Source organism: Xiphophorus couchianus, chromosome 9 (genome assembly GCF_001444195.1).
Source record: "Xiphophorus couchianus chromosome 9, X_couchianus-1.0, whole genome shotgun sequence".
Lineage (NCBI taxonomy): Eukaryota > Metazoa > Chordata > Actinopteri > Cyprinodontiformes > Poeciliidae > Xiphophorus > Xiphophorus couchianus.
Window position 1 is genome coordinate 10,581,628 of NC_040236.1, and position 17,411 is coordinate 10,599,038.

Below are 17,411 nucleotides of genomic sequence, written 5' to 3' on the forward strand. Positions count from 1 at the left end.
TTTTTTTTTATAAGGTAACTATTCCAAAGGCAACAAAGAATTAAATAAATTACACATCAGGAGGGAATTAACAGCAGCTAGCACTCAACCCATCACAAGGTTTCCTATGCAAAGCCCTCTCTGCAAAACTGTAAAAATTTTCAAAAGGCAATACCTTCCTATTTCATAAAGTAAAAATCTTTTGTTAGATTAATGCAGTGACCACATGCTTTACAGAAAATGAAAAAAATACCTTCCACCCACTTTTAGTACATGTCTCAATCAAAAGTCCTCTTTCAAAATTATTTCATCAAACAAGCAACGCTGTGACTCTCTCTTAATACCAGCTCTGAAAATCTGCCTTGGTTTCAAGAGCTCCCAAAAAATGCTCCTCACTAAAATTTACTTTCAGGGTGATGAAATCAAGCAGCAATCACATCAAATGTTTAGTCTTGCTGACTTTCAGAATGACATTGTCAAAGTAACATACAGTATATGTTATTGTGTAACCATGCTCAGGCAACTACCTGGGTTATCAGAGCCTTTTCTTTCTCGAGCATCATTTGAAGTCGTCAACTTATCTGACGTTTTATTTTAACATTAGCCAGAAGAGGGCGATGTGAGCAGTTTTATGATACATGTGGACTGAGAACCCAGAATATACATTATGTTCAATGTGTTTGATTCAACATTTTCTTTTTTAAGAAGAAAGATTATGTTGATCATGACTGACTTGTAAAATCACTAAAAAGATAAAACTTCCAATGCTTCAGGCACTGTATTCATAAAACATCATTTATCATAAGACTGCTTTTTAAACGTTTTTATTTATTTGTAATTTGGAGGAAAAAAAATTATGGTTTTATAAAAAATATTATTCTCAAGCATACAGCTTATGATAGTGAACAAACAATGCAAAGAATTTGTGAAATAAAAGCACGAGTTATAATCCATTCGAGGTTTCTCATCGTGTCCAGGAGAGGGAGCTCTTGGCCAATAAAATCAGAACAATGCTATCCTTTGACAGCGTTTATCAGCAATGTGTACGCGTTGACACATTTCTCTATATGATTTACTAATTAATTATAAAGGCGATTAGAAATAAAGAAATTCTTTTCAGAAATAAAGGTAAAAACATGATGTGTAAGAAACAACATAATACAAAAGTACAATCACTACTCTTTTAAAACATGTTTATGCGGGGGAAAAAGTAAAAAAAAACAACTTGTGCAACTGTACTGAATAAAGATTGTGATGTGGTCAGATAAAAGCATTAGTATTTAGACAAAACCAAGAATATTTTAAATCTGCAAATGCTACATTCATCAGACATTTGTATTTTCTTCCCAATGATTTAATAAAAATAAAAAAATAAAAAAAATAATAATAATCACAAGGTATCACTGAGCTGTACTGTCAAATATTATTGTTAAAGTTCAGATGCTTGAGCTTTAGCTGATAGGTTTCATCTTAGGCATTCAAAACAGCAGGGTACATTTTTGAAAAGTCTGTAGTATTCCTCCTGAATCTGAAAGAAAAGCGGGAAAAGGTTTACATAAATACAATATGCTGACTTAAACCCAGAATTTTGATATGAATCTCATTGAAAAAGAAAGAAAGAAGAAATGAAAAAAACTAAGAAAGGAGGGAAGAACCTTACCTTTCTAGACAGCACACACAGAAAGATGAAGATAAACATTCCTTGGAAAGCGTTGGTTATGGTAAACAGATAAGCTGTCAGTGTGGTTTCATGGAGAATATGCAGTACTCCAAAAGTCCAGGTGGCGCCGAGCACAAACAGCAGAGCCATAGCACCACGGGCACAGGACCTGACGGGAACATTACTGATTTAACTACACTGCACACAGAAATGAAAGCTTTCTTTTTGAATGTGAAAAAGAACCTATTTATAATACAACATCATTCTAACAGGGCAGTGCCACCTACTAATCCATTAGATAAGAACTCTATTCAAGTTATTTTTTTGTTATTGTTGTTTTTGACCTACATAAAAATAAATATTCCTACCTGATGTTTTCATAGTGGCTGATTTCAGGCTTTTTCACAGCGGTGTGCCGGTACACCTTGTAGATGATTACTCCAAAGGCCAAAAGATTAACCTTTAGTTTGAAACAAGGCAAACACAACAAACAAGAAATGAGTCTAATGAATATTTATCAGACTTCTGTTTGTGGAATGAATGTTTCAACATATTCAGTTTATTGCTGATACATCTCTTTTTTTTACCAGAATAATTAAACATGCAGGACCAATGAAGCTCCACACAAAGTGATTTTCTGTACTCAGCCAACACCTGAAAAACAAGGTTTGAGAAAATGATGTTGGTGCTATTTAAAAATAGCAACAACAAATTAATTACTGTTTGTATTTTTTTTTTAAATTATTAGTATTAAGGTTAAAAAAAAAACTGTACAGAAAGAGCAACTTCTAAAATTAAAAAAATCTGCTTTTATTTTTAAGTCTCTTAATTGTGATTTGCATACTTGTACATTGGAAACGACTAATGTCTAATGTTAATCATATCTACCTTTTTCAAATAAAAGGTAGTAAGATACTTTATATTCTGTGAGACATTGTAACTTACTCCTTATTGCCAGATTTTTATGTATTTACCGTGCTTTAAAAAAATCTACATTATTTACAAAAAACAAATTGCAAGTTTATTTTTTTTGTCCTACAAATTTGATGAAAAAAAAATATATATAAATATTGCTGCTTACACTCTGTCTGTGCCATAATACTTTGAGCCGAGTGTCGCTGAAATTGCCACCACGACTGCAGGGCTCCCATAACCAAAAATGTAAAAGTTCCGGTGCAGAAAGCCTTTGTTGTAGATGACACCGACGACTATTAAATACAGATGAATGCCCTCAATGCACATCCAGGCAAAGGCTGCAAGAAAGAAATAGTGCAGCATCCCTGCAATCACAGAACAGAACAGCTGCAAGGAAAAGAGACAAGAGACAGAGAGAGATTTTACAAGTACTGCATGGGGGAGATTTATAAATCTGCAACACACTTTCAACATCTAATTTGTGTTTTTATGTGTAGATAAAAAATAAATAAATAAATAAAATGCAGATGTTATTGCACGATTGTCAGACAGATGATTATATCTGCTCTTTAAGTGCCTTCACACCTTGTGTGAGTTCATGTTGATCCCCACAAGGAAGATGAACTCAGCCATAAACAGGCTGCAGCACAGGTTCTTGTGTATGGTGGTTCTGGTGCTCTGGATCTCGCTGAAGAACCAGAAGGTGAAGATGCACAAGGACAAACAGATGAGGGAGATGATCATCCCCAGCTGGGTGATCCGGGTCAGGATGGTATTGTGGGCTGCCAGCTGGGAAGCAAATGGAAAGGGAGGTGTTTCATTCGCAGTTTCATGGTATGTTGGAGTTGTAATTTGTTGCATTTTCTGCTTGGAATCGCTTCATATAACATAGATGTAGACAGAGGTTACCCCAATATGCCAGCTTGTAGACATATTGGGTTTGTATTTGTTTTAAAATATCAGACAAATGCTCTGTTGAATTACTCTTTTGAGTTTAAATGCCCTGATTTTGCTTAGTCCATGTTTTAAAAGAATGTACCTTGTCACAAATTTTTGTTCACATCTGCAATTAAAATTACAGTTATAATAATTATTAAACCCCTTACGGGTCTAAGACTCCACAGAGTGCAGTAAAACAGTATTGCCTTTGGAAAAACAGCAAGCATCTTCCTTTTTAGTTAAATTTCTCAATTTTTTCATGTTTCATAACAAAAGTAATTAAAAAACCCTAACCCTATGAGTCTGAGAAACCCCTTATATATATATATATATATATATACATACACATACATATACATGTGTGCGTGTAAATCAGGCTTCTTAAAGGAAAGGAACTGCCTCTTCAAGTATGCAAAGAATGTTTCAAACATTTATGGTGCAACAAAGTCAGTATGAGAAACATCATCAAACTCCAGCTGCATTAAACGTAACACTGTGAGGACAAGTTAAACAGGGAAACCTTTAGTCATGTATTTAAAAACAAAATTACTCACATTAGCTCTTCCAGATGACATGAGGATTGCAAAGTGTGTGAGATGATTGCAGGAGCAGTCGGTTGAGTTGCTGCTGACGTGGAGAGTCTTGCAGCCTTCAGTGGACCAGTGACCCTGCAGGCTGGCCACTTCATACTCCCAGAACGCACACTTCGTCACATCAACTTTAGTGTTGATGGGCTTTGGGGACAGAGGAGAAGCAGAGCAAGTGTTATCACTCTGGAAGAGGCCGTTTTTATTAGTTTTACCACTGCGGTGCGTGGTGATGCCACATAAAAACTGATTGTGCGGGTCTCATCAAAATGGCATTGCAAATGACTGCTTCAGTCATTTGATTGAGTGACTCAGTTTTATGACAAGTTCTACTGATAATTTCAATGCATAGCTTTGGCTTCAATGATTTTATTTTAAATATTACCTCTTTTATTTTCTCTCAATAATATACATTTTGTTAGATTAATATCTAATAAAAAAAATGTAAATGAGTAAAAATCTGGAACACGTTAATTTAAAAAAAAAATTCTGTGTAAAATACCAAACAAGGAAGGAATGTCACTGAAATTATTGGTTGTTCGTCTTTAAAGGCAATTTAAAGATAATTTTCCCTCTTCAGTATAAATCAACACCACCTTCATTGGGTTTAAAACTCTAGGGGGCAACAAAAATAATGATATTACATTTTCATACATTTTAATTATCTAAAAAGAAAATAGCAGAACATTAACTTTCAGGGTAATTTATCTCAGTACACTCAGTTTTTTCACCTTTGTTTGTGTTTTACAAGAAAGATGTTCTAAGATGTTAAGTAGGGGTAAAATTTCACTTTAATGTAAATCTTGAGGACAAAACTGGAGGATGAGAATTTGTGCAACAAGAGAAATGCAAATATCTCTCAAGCCCAATATTAATGTGAGATAAGAACTGACTAAACAAGATTAAATGGCCTTTCAAAAATGTCCAACTGACCCAAAAATGATGGTTTCAAGTTGCAGAAGTGAAATGTAATGATCTTTTTTTTCACAGATAAACTAACACGTGACAAGCCTAGAACCACTTAAATAAAAATGAAGGACAGCCCCTCTGACAGAGTGGCAAGTCTGAAAAAAGTTACACTTTGCCTTCCTTGTATTATCAATTCTTTTCTCATTTTGTATGTGTTTCTGGTTGTTTGCTATATCTTAATTATTTGCCACAGTCAATCATTTGCTGTGTCTCTCCTTGCTTTCTTTGTCTCTTTTTGTTCTTCTTTTGATTTCCTTTGCAGCCGATTTTGATTTTCTTTGTGGTAGTGGTTCATCTTTTTGTTGCCGTTTGTTATTGTCATTTTGTATTATTCTGTAGCACTTTTGTGGTCTTTTTTTGTAAATGTTTCACTTTGATTTCTAGTATTTTTGTCATCTTGTTTCAACATTTCACATCCATTTTTAGTTTTTGTTTCATTTCAAGATGCAGCACTGTAACCTTTGTTGATGTAGCTCGTAACGCTTTCTTGCCTCTGTAGTATTTGCCTTTGTAGATGTAGTCTCTGTTTCTTAGTGTTTTACCACACCGCGTTAGAGTTTTTACATTATGTTTCATTTTTATTATTATGGCAGGTTTTAATGCTTTGATTGTTTTAGTTTATATTTTAATACAGCCCCGAATCTTTAACACATTATAGGTTTTATTTTAGGTAATTCATGTGGTCTTGAACAAGTTTGTCTCAAAGTCTTTTTCATGAACAATAACAAAAACCAGCAAGTCAACATTTTTAGGTAAAGAGAGTCCTCTGTGGCATTCTCTTCATTACTAACAGACTCCACTGGAGTTCATTTTAAAAGGACAGCAGGATATGAGAGGACGGAAATAACAATGTAACTGGCATCAGCACTCTGCTCGTTTTTACCTCATTGTGCCTTAGAGTGAAGGTGACATGGTCAAGTTGGTAAACGTCAGCAGGTTTGACTGCTGCTGCCATGACTTGGGAGTTGACAGTGATTTCCCCAGTTCCTGCGTAGCGCGAGTAGTCAGTGACACCTGGGTCGCTGCTCGGCTTCAGGATGTCACTGACGCTGTCATATCGCACAAACACCACTGACACACTTCCTGATGGACAAAACAGGCAGAAAAAAGACAAGACGGAGTGAAACTTACTGTACTGCTTGTCAAACTTTTAGCTACGTGAAGAAAGCCAGTCAGCACCTATAGTTTTATAATAGAAAATTGGCTCACATTACTCAAGGCTCTCTGGGATAAACTGTGAAAATGCCTTTTTAATGCGGATCCAAAATCTCATAATCATCATGTCTTTTCAATAATATTTTGAATATTTTGATTTTAGTTGCCACATTCCAATTAATTCCTGGGACAGGGACCTTCTGATCTGCATGGGAGTGTTTTCTTGTCAGTAAATGTGGCTCTAGTGTAAAGGCACTCTAAGTATAGATCTAAGTAGTAAGAAACGTTATATGTTCAGTTCATTTACCACTTATCAATCTGGAAATTGTAACAAATTAAATTTTAGGCTTTTAGACTACGGCAAATCACACTGAGAGCCATTATCCACAAATGAGCAAAACATTTAACAAGAATGATGGTGACAAAAAACAAAAACAGAAGAAGCTTTTAAGAGGGAAAGTATTTTTCATGACAGAGTGACTTTCCGCTTCATACGATGAAAGTTAGCATCTTTACCGCTTATTTTCTCTGGTTTCGTCTTTTGGTTTAGGGTTATGCGATCCCCTCCCATTGAAACAGAAAGTGTAGCCTTTGTTTGAGAAGCATCAAAGGTGAAGAGTCTCAGTTCTGCAGAGAACAAAAATTAAAAAAAAGAGTCAGTAATATCTAAATATACACCCGAGGATGAATAGTTTCATATAAGAGAGAATTTTGAGACTTTGTCACAGTTGCCTCACCCAATTCAGACGCTTTGATTTGGAGCTCAGTTGGAGTTTTGTGGTTGGAGCCCAATGACAGAGCACTTTCTTCAACAACATGCAGCAGCTTGGTGATGGTGTGTTCACGCCGCTCCTCTTTCATTCTGTTCCAAGCCACTAGTTCATCCTTCTCCACCAGATTGCTCACTGCTTTCACTAATTTCTGTTTGACAAGAATTTTTATGATATGTGGATGTGATGTTTATTTGTACTGCACTGTGATTTTTGCTGTGGTTTAAACGTAACAACCATCTTTATTTTGATTATAGTTATAAAGAGAGGCAATAAAAACCAGTTTAAAAAATGGGGCCTCCGGGTGTTTATGTATTACGTTCTGCAATGCAAAGGTATTCCTTAGATTTTCCACATTCTTTCATGTTAGTGACACAAACATAACAATGTGAAGTGGAAGAAAATGGATGCATGGTTTTCAAAATGAAAGTCTGGAAAGTGTGGCATGTATTTGCATCAAATGCCTGTGTGTCCAAACATGGCCAAACCAAGCATCTTTTGGGAATTGTACCCATGCAGATCATTTGACATATGTCTCTACAGGTTTGCATATAATAAAGACTGAAGTTTGTGGCCTATCCTTTGCAATATTTTCAAGATCAGTAAAATTGGAGGGAGAAAACTTGTAAACATATTTCTCCAGGTCTTGCCACACCGGGCCATTATATTACTACAACCTTCATCATAACTCTTCTGTGGCGCTCCCTTCGTATTCCTGTCAGCTCTAACCACCTGCTGAAGAAAAATAACCTTACAGTATTATACTGCCACTACCATGTATTAGGGTGAAAATAGTGTGTTTAAGGTGATGTGCAATGCTGGTTTTCCCCAATAACGAGCAATTTTCATATAGATCAGAAAGTAGAATCTTGGTCTGAAAGCGCCCTCTTCCACATTTGCTGTGTCCCTAACTTGGCTTCTGGTAAACAGCACAAGCGACTGACAACCCATTTAAAATACATGTGACTTCTGAAGGCAATTGGCTTAACTGGATTAGAGCAAAGGGGGCTGAATGCAAATGCATATTTCACAATTAAGATTTTCTTCCCAAAAACAGAAATACTGAAAACTATGGAACTTTTACCTTCTACACCAAAATTAGGCACTACATTTAGCTCATTTTTCACACAAATGTGCTGGTTTCCTTCATGATTATTGTCAGTAAAGATAACTACCACAAAAAATATGTTGATGTTTGTGGCTGTAGCACAACAAAATGTGAAAGTTCAAGGGGTTATAAACACCTTTGCGACGCCTCACATATATCTCATGATGGCATTCAATGATTTGAGACTGCAAGTCTTTATAGAGGGCACATGTAGCAGAAGTAGTTCTTTTAAACCAGTTCAAAACATGGCTGCTGTTTCGGCATAGCTCCAAGTGTTGACTGAGAAACAACAATGGTAAACAGAGCCTACTGAAAGAGTGGAGTTGACGGCAGATGGCTTGACAGTGTAATCCTTCTCCACAGCAGCCAGTGTTGATGCGGATCGACTCAAGGCCTCAACATATGCGATCACTTCCACTGAGGTAAGTTCACCAGACGTCCTGTTGGCAATTTCTCTCAGCAGGCTTTGTGGCTCCATGAGGTTGCTCATCTAAAGTGGGAGAGAGGTACTTTTTGACGTCTGAATGCTGTTAAACTTTCAATGACTCTTTTAAAGTGACTTCAAATCTTTTCAGTATATTGAAACTTGCGGATAGCTCGGTAATATATACACAAATTTCTGCCGAAGGCTTCTTCGTGAAAATCTTTAAATTATGTTGCACTGGTGGGTAAAGTGTGATTTGAACTTAAAAGAATTTTAAACTTATTTTTGTTATCTATAAAATAGCTTGGTTGGTTTCTGGGAACAAGAAGCAGCTTATCTTTGCATTATTTGTGATGAATGTGTATACACCACATTGATTTAAAATATATGAATTAATACACATAAAACAAACATACACATATATCTGTAATTAACATATTTACTGATTCAAATGTAGATTGTATAAATTATAATAATCATACATACTAAAGTTATTGATCACATAGCCAGTAGTCCTGCAGTATGTCCATATAAAGACACTTTCTCCATATAGACATCTAGTACAGCTGAAATCTGATCTAAATGTGAGAATTTCTTTATGTTCATTTTTAAAACCAACTTTCAATTTCAATGATTAATTAGCCATATATAAGCCCTATTTCTAGCAAAACAGCTAATTTGTTCCGTTTATTGTACTTGCAGCCAGCCACAATTCAACTGAAGCTGTTTTTGGAATGTGATTTAATGTTTCCAAATGGATTCAGTGTTATTTCTCATGCACAACCAAGAGTTCAGGGCTGCAGGTTGGAATCACAGATCATTTTTACATCACAGAGTCTGATGATGCACATTGCTGTACGTAATGTGGCTTTAACTTGTTCTGCCTTATGTTACTCTTCACTCTCTCCAACAGGGGGCAGCTTTATCATGTCTAGTTTTACTGTCCCTCAACTGAGGGGTACTTACATTTTCGAGTGTTTTGTTAACAGCCTGTGTCATGCATTCAATGTTGTCATGGCAATCTTTTTGAGGATGTTCTGAAAAACAATTTCATTTATGAAAAAATAAGGTTTCAGAGAGCATGGTATAACGTTCTCCGGTTTGCACTCATAAAACCTGAAATTTTCACAATGCGTCAACATGTTACACAGCAAATCCTCAAAGAAAGTTAAAATTGTGTTGAAGAAACTAAAAAATAGGATGAAAGAAGATACATATCAAAGGACTGCTGCTGCGTGCTTTTGTGCGAGTTCTTGAATTCTCATACCGACCTTTACATCTTGCACCTCTCGCTGGATGAAAGTGTTTATCGCCTGAAGTTGAGATGTAATCATGGTTACAGGAGCAATAGAAAGATCCATTTGTATTATGGCAGCGTGAGTTTGGGCCACAGACCAGTTTTGATTCACATTCATCAACATCTAAAGGATGCAAATAAGACAGAGAGCTTTAATTAAATGCTTGCACTATAATATAAGCAACACCAACGTAGAATAAAACTTGCTTCTACATCATTTATTTCACATTATCTATGTCAGTGACCGATAAACCTCGAAGCAGTAAACTCTTGTAAGCATCTTTTGCAGCTAGATATTCAGAACTCGTCTGTTGCATGTTTCCCTGACATCCGGTTGGATTTCTGCAGGAATTCTTCAGTCTGCAGCTTAACAATAAAGGTGCTGATTTTTTCCTGGTGCAAAATAAACAAAACATCTCAGATGGTTTCTCAGGGCAGCAGATGGGAAAGAAGTAGCAAGAGGCTGAAGAGGAAAAAAAAATCTCCTTCAGCATATTTATCTTCCTCTCTCCAGTGAGAAAGAAAACAGTTCACACATTCATGCAGACCTCACGTCCTCGCAGCTGTGAGGTAACTGCATTAAAACACATTCGTGTTGGGTACTTGTACTGAGGTCCTCCGAGAGTACGGTTTAGTTTAAGCTACAGATCCCTGTGTGGGATTTTTCTTTTTACATATTTACAAACTTCCCCTGAGATTACCTGTGCATCCACTGCCATCATTGGGCTGGAACTGGTCATCTCCAGTCGATGTGTATCCAGGGACACATGTACAGTAGTAGCTACCCTCTGTGTTTGTGCACTGGGCTCTGTCCCCGCAGATGTTAGTCACATTCTGACATTCATTGTCATCTGAGGTGAGAAGACAGAGTAGACAATTGTACAATTAGAATAATTTACAATTACACAGCAAATTTGTAGGAGGGATGGCAGTGAAATATTTTGGTAAGTTATACAAAGCAGTTTGAAACAGTTTAAGTTCCAAGTGCTTTTTTTTCTTTTTTGCATTTTTTCATATCATAATGTCTAATTTTCAAGTATTGCATTGCATGCTTACAACACATATTAGCACAAAGAGGTGCACAATTTTGAAATTAAAAAAAGTATAGGGTTTTCAAAGTTATTTTTCGAAAATTAAAATCTAAAACGAGTAAACAGCACCCCTTTATTCTGTCACCCATTAATAATTATGAAATTCCTGCGTCCTGGATTTTAAGAAATAAAATCTATAAGAGGCAGCAAGAATGTTATAGCAGGACAATGACTCTAAAAATAATCCGAGCTTCAGTGTAAAGGGCAAAATTTCAAATCAAACTGATAGCGACACATTCTGAAAAGATCAAGAGTGGGAGGCAGCTTGACAAATGATTTACTCAGGATGGTTGAACACAAACGTAAAACAGATTTGTAAAACAAAAAGAAAATCAAGTATCAGTAATAAACTGTTTTATTTCCCCCTGGACGTGTCAACATCTGTACATGTGGCATCTCTGCTAAGTTTTTCTCGGCTTCATATTGTAACCAGTAATAATATGGCCAATATGCAGCCTTATCGCACTTGTCTTTTTCCTCATTAAGAAGCAGTTTGTTTTGACATAGGATTTGCATTTTACTCTGCTGAGATATCAAAATCTTGGCTCTGCCTCTTCCTCAGTAAATTAATATCTTACTGACTGCTGAGCTTTAATGCAACATGACCAGCCTATTACAGTGTGCCTGCTTTTTGACAACAAAAAAGTGATGGTAATCATTAGTAACTCACAAAAAGCAGCTCATGTTGAGATTATTGTTTGAGTCCAAAAATAGTCCCATAAATTACAACAAGCAAAGAGTTGTCCTACACAAGTATTTAGCCTTTTAAAGAATCTTGAACGTTCAATCAGTGTTACTTTGAAATGAACTTTGGGCTGGCATCAATATTTGCAATTTTTATATGTGGAATGTTATGATATGTTTAATTCCAGTTTATTCAAATGACTTCCAAGCACTTGTATTTCTGTTCAGGTGTAAAAAGCAGCCAATGGGCAGCTTGCTGTGGATGTGGTGGCTGCTCACTCATTAGAGAAAATGCTGTTTCAGCCTTATTTCCAAACACATCATCCTTGTTGCGCTCCACAGTTTACTGTAAAATGACCTACAGGGACTTTGGCTTCGCCTGGATGTGATGAACACTTTGCTCTTCCACTTTCCTGTACCTTTTGCACAAAACATGTCCGGTAAAGGAAATCCTCTATTCCTATACAGGAGGTGACCAATACAAAGATGTCACATGTTTTTTAACTCCCCCTGATGTGATCACCCCGATGTGACCTGTGTTCTTATTCCTTCAACTTTTTAGCATTTAGTCAGAATATGAACCTGAATCTTCAATGTACTCTATTGGGATGTTGTGTTGTAAATTGCGAAAGAGTGATACATAATTATGGAATTTAAGGAAAGGGATACGTGGTTTTCAAAGAAATTGGCAAATAAAAATCTGAAAAGTTTTCTTTTCATAAAATATGAAAACCATTCCCTTCCACTGTGCACCATATTTTATGTGAGTCTATCACATAGAATCCCCCAAAACACACTTTGTTTGGATTCATTTTCAATACATCCTGTTAATTTTTCATAAATTCCTCTATCATCTGGAAAAGGAGAACTGCACTGGCAGCTTGATCTTAGTTTTAAAATTTGTTCCCAGAGGAAATATAAATCGTGAATTGCCTGGTTGGTAAAGAATTCGGAAGCCCATCTCTCAAAATACAGTACATACACTGTGCTTGTGCTTTTGATTTGGTCAGGAAACGGGGCGGAAAATGTTCCAGCAATTATAAACAGCTCCGAAACATAACAGGAAGAACAATGTCAACCAAAAGGCAGAGACAGCGATAAATATTTTACCAATAAAGCTGCTTCATGGAGATTATGTCTCTCCTAACTGTGCCCAGTCTCTCAAACTTTACATATGGCATCAAAATGCATACAATATAATAGAATGTAACACATTCTGAAGGTTTGCTATGCTACATTTATATTCTATATATATTCTAATTATAATTATAATTACCACCTTAATAGAAATATATGGAGTTATAACAACCTTTTTTCCATATTGTCTGACAATTAATTAAAATTATCATTTTTTTCTTTTCTTTTTTTGTATTTGCTAAATACCAGAATATTAATTGGGATTGTTTTACAGATTTTGTGTATCGCTTTCCACAATATCAGTTTACACACAATGGTTTTTAGATACCTTTAAATGATTTAATGATGATGATGATGAAACCATTTCTTCTTTAAGCTTATGTTGGGTTATTTTATAATGTTTAATTTAAATAGAAACACCCTTGTAAACCACATCTCAAACACACTGCTTCTTGGTGTGACACCAAAACAACTTTTGCCAATAAGCCGAACAAGAGAATTCTGTACCAGCACAATCTTGGTTCATCTTTGATTACAATTTGTATTGATCCCAAAATAACAGTAGAAGACCTTGTGAATATTTTTGGCAGAACCTGACAGGAAATTGTCCTTGTCTAAAATGAAACAAACCCCACAGGACAAGTGCTATAAGGCCACTTAGTGAAGAAGAAGAAATCATTACTGCAAAACCAGAATAACAAGCCAAATGACAACTTGTAAATACACTCAGGGTCTGATCATACTGAAATGTAAGTGTTCACCATACTGATTATTGCCACATTTGGAGGGAAATTAGAGAACTTGCAAATATGAGAACACCATTCTAAAATACAACATTGTGTGGTCTACTGGACTTCAAATGGAAATAACATGTAGAAAGCACAATTGTGAGAATTTTTAAATATCATTTTAATAGGTCAGCTAGGAAGTTAAGTTGTTGACTTGTCTTTTTTGTTCTTTACAATGTCAAGATCACGTTTTTTTTATTTCTGTAGTGCATGTATCATAATTCAGACCGAGTTGCTTTGTAAAGAAAACTCCAGTGGACATAGCTGGAGGTCTCAACAATCACCTGGGTCACTGACTACTTGACAAACAGACCACAGTTTGTGAGGCAGATAGACTGTGTGTCTAACCAGGTGACCAGCAGTGCAGGAGCACCACAGGGGACGGTACTCTGACCATTTCTGTTCACTCTGTACACTTCAGATTTCCAGTACAGGTCAGACTCCAGACATTTGCAGAAAGAGTCAGATAACTTTCCAGTCGTGGTGGACCAGTTTGTGGAATGGTGTGGAAACAATCATCTTATCTTAAATGTAAACAAACAAAAGAGGATGATTATAGATTTCAAAAGAAAGAGGGTTTGGTTAAACTATATTTCTATCATGGGAGGAAGTGGTTCAGGAATATAAATACATTGGTGTTCATCTGGACAACAGTATGAACTGGAGATGCAACAGCAAAGCTATCTACAAGAAGGCACAGAGCAGACTGTACTTCTCAGGTCTGTAAGTCCATCTACGTTTAATCTCTTCAGAAATCATTTGTTGGCAGAGCAGCATCAGAGCCAGGAACTTAAAAAGACTCAACAACCTGATAAAGAAGGCAGGTTCTGTTCTGGGAATGACTGTGGAAGCACTGGAGGTTATGGTGCAAACACAAAATCAAGGCCATTATGGACAACCATGAGCATCATCTTTATGAGACTGCTTTATAACAACAAACTGACTTCAGTCAGAGGCTGCTTGAGAGTCACTGTAATACAGACAGCTACAGGAGGTCCTTCCTGCCTCTAGCCATAAGATTCAACAACAACCCTTTGAAGAACCTTGGATAACATGAGTTACAATTTTCCCTTTAAGATTTCTAAAGAATTTGAATTGAATTTTAATTCAAATGGACATTCTTTCTAAGCACACCATGAAAATGAGTCAGAATTCAGCTGCAGGGCAGCAAAGTTGACATTTTGGAGAGGCCATTATGAAGCTCTGATAATTTGTGGGCGTTATGTGAGACAGGAAGTCTACAAAGCTGAGTAAGTTACCAGTTCTGTCAAAGAATAGACCAAAAACTTGCATTAGCAGCTTGTCGAAGGACAGAAAAACATTTGAGCTAAATTATACAGTTTAACAGGCAATTATACTAAAGAAATCTGTGTAAAGCTCTGACTACAAAGAAAGTAATAAAATAATTCTCAGAAATTCTGACATTTAGCAAGTATAAATAACTTTGTTCATCTTAACTGACACAAAACAGAAAATGTTTAGCCTTGTCTAACAGACAGTAAGAAAATATATATGTTGTGTCCTTTTATGAAATTTATGCAAATAAAAAATTTTAACTATAGATGTTAGTATAAAAAAGTGTCGATTCTTTTCTGGTTTAAGATGCTTAAGATTATTTAATAAATAATGAATGCAGATTTATGTACATTTTTACAGTTTAAAATTAATCCTCAACTTCAGTTTCAGCAACTGTGATGAAAAAGAATAGTTAAATTAAATCACATGTGTGCAAACTGAAAGACTTTTCTGGTATGAACAAACAAATTCAGTGTTGACTTCTGATCCACATATCCACATCAGATTTCCTTGAAAACAACATTTTAAACCCCCTCAAATAAATGGGTGAATGTGTGTGACTGTGTTCACCTTTGCAAGTTCTTATTCCATCTCCTGTGTATCCATAGTTACATAAGCAGACGTTGCTTGATCCATTCTGAGGTTTACATGTCGCTTTTGAGTGACAAGATTCACAAATCTTGTCACTCAAGACTGAAAGGCTTCCAGTGTCCATTAGACTCCAGAGCCATGCTGTGAAGAGAAATGGATAAAATACAATTAACAATTTAAACTCACAAGATTCCTAATCCTTTAGCAATAAAGGAGGATGGTTTTTATCTAAAGATGTTTATCTCCAGTGTAACAGAAATTAATTTCTAATGTCTTCAGTGTGGCATAGATTATCAGTTTATATGGAAACATAAACATTTATCATAAATTTGAAAGAAAAATGCTAAAAGTTATTGTCTTAAAAGTAAGCTCAAGTACAAGTCACTACTAAAACAACTTATGATTAACATTATGACTCAGTTATTGAAGCTTTGTTTTAGATCTATGTTATACTACAAAACAAGGAAGCTCCCTTACCTGCGAAAAGTAGAAGTTTCATTGGTGACTTGAGCAGAGACTCCATACTTGACTTTGGGACTGGATTATTCTTTCAGTCCAGAAGGCAGTGGCCTGCCTGGTGACGTAGACCATTTCCTTGCATCAGTTTTCCTGTTTCCCTAAACCTGGCCCTTCCTGTCCTGATCTTTAATCTGCTTTCAAAAACTAGCATCCTGACCCCTTTTACCAACCGGTTGACTACAAAGACTGTTTTATGACTTTATGTTACCCAATAAATAAGCAGAAAACATTCTCCTGACACTTAATCCCATTTTTGTGGAGTTATTTGCAGCTCGACTTTGCATTGCCATTTTGGTGCCTTCCTTCTCATTGTTCTCATTGGAACACATACAGAAGGCTAAGTAAACATGGGTCAAAACAACACAGACTGGGTTCACCGAAGGACGACCCCCTCCCTTCCGCAAAAAGACGGTTTACAAATTTACACACGCACACATTCCAGCGTGTCCAGAGTCTTTCAGTGTCTGTTTCAGTGTTTCTTAGACAAAGGATTGGACATCTGCCTTTCCGTTAGCCTCTAACTGCTGAAGCAAGCTATAAAAAAAAAATAAAAAAAACAGCAACCAATTTTCAGCTTCTATTTTCAGTTTCATGTTTGTGTTAGGGTTATTGTTGGGCTGATAAAAAGAAAACAAATTGAAAAGGAGATACTGATTGGGGCAGGTCTGGACTTATCGCTGGTCAAATTCTAATTTATATTCAAAGACTTTTCTTTGACGGTTTTTCTTTTATAAGGTCTGGCCTTTTAACGCATTTCTCTTTAAAACAGCAATTCATTGAAGAAGCTGTGTTCTATTAATGAAGCCATTTGACGACTATGCTGTGTGCCGCATTCACATTTACAAACACACTGCCTTAAAACATGATTTATTCCTATGACCAAGGCCCGAGTAATTGTGGGATTGAATAAAATGGCAATATAAACAGAATTTTCAGACCCTTTGTGCTGTGGTCACATTCAGAGTGTGTCTTTGAAGATAAGTGATAAAGCACTGCTTTCTATTTTTGGTTCTTTGACATCTGTCATGGACTAATGACTCTTTTCTCTGTCAAGAAAATGAGCAGGGCTCTGTGCTATTTAGTTCTGGTAGACTTCTGACCCATCAAAACAAAGTTTTTTTCCTCAACAGTAAAAGGTTATTTCTACAGCAAATATTTCCAATTCTGTAATTCTAGTCAATCCATTAATACTATAAATTGCTGTTTCAGTGGAGAATCCAACCGGCACAGCAGATACAAAACAGGTAAAAATTAACAAAATGTGAGAAAGTGACAGCCATCAAATAGGAAGAGTAGCCATTCAGGTCTAGCTGAGGGTCTTTTCAAAGCACCTTCTTCTCTTTGGCATACAAACACATTCATTGATGAATAGTTTCACTTCAAAGATAAGTTCTTTACTGACTGTATTGCAATCTCTGGAGGTGGTTTGAATTGCTTAGGCAAGGCGTTCAGTTTATTGCTGAGAAAGGCAGCTGCTTTGAATGGCACCATTAGAATTGCTC

General features: G+C 36.1%; 1 protein-coding gene across 1 annotated transcript; it reads right to left on the reverse strand.

Annotated features, from left to right (window-relative positions):
* Positions 1-787: 787 nt before the first annotated feature.
* On the reverse strand, positions 788-15,998 carry adgrl4 (adhesion G protein-coupled receptor L4). Its single transcript, XM_028028515.1, has 16 exons — positions 15,868-15,998; positions 15,370-15,531; positions 10,505-10,654; positions 9,778-9,927; positions 9,473-9,543; positions 8,393-8,572; positions 6,942-7,125; positions 6,721-6,831; positions 5,933-6,132; positions 4,048-4,227; positions 3,140-3,343; positions 2,721-2,941; positions 2,227-2,293; positions 2,008-2,099; positions 1,640-1,808; positions 788-1,507 (listed from the first exon to the last, which is right to left on the reverse strand). Exons 1-16 carry the CDS (start codon positions 15,911-15,913, stop codon positions 1,445-1,447), a joined length of 2,250 nt encoding a protein of 749 aa, XP_027884316.1. The 5' UTR covers positions 15,914-15,998; the 3' UTR covers positions 788-1,444.
* Between the last annotated feature and the right edge of the window lie 1,413 nt (positions 15,999-17,411).

Excerpts from the sequence above, each read along its gene's own strand:
- adgrl4 (XM_028028515.1), bottom strand. The coding sequence starts at position 15,913 with ATGGAGTCTCTGCTCAAGTCACCAATGAAACTTCTACTTTTCGCAG. Across the intron at positions 6,832-6,941 it reads AATCAAAGCGTCTGAATTGG|AACTGAGACTCTTCACCTTT; the intron begins GTGAGGCAACTG and ends TGTTCTCTGCAG. Across the intron at positions 3,344-4,047 it reads TGTCATCTGGAAGAGCTAAT|CTGGCAGCCCACAATACCAT; the intron begins GTGAGTAATTTT and ends TTTGCTTCCCAG.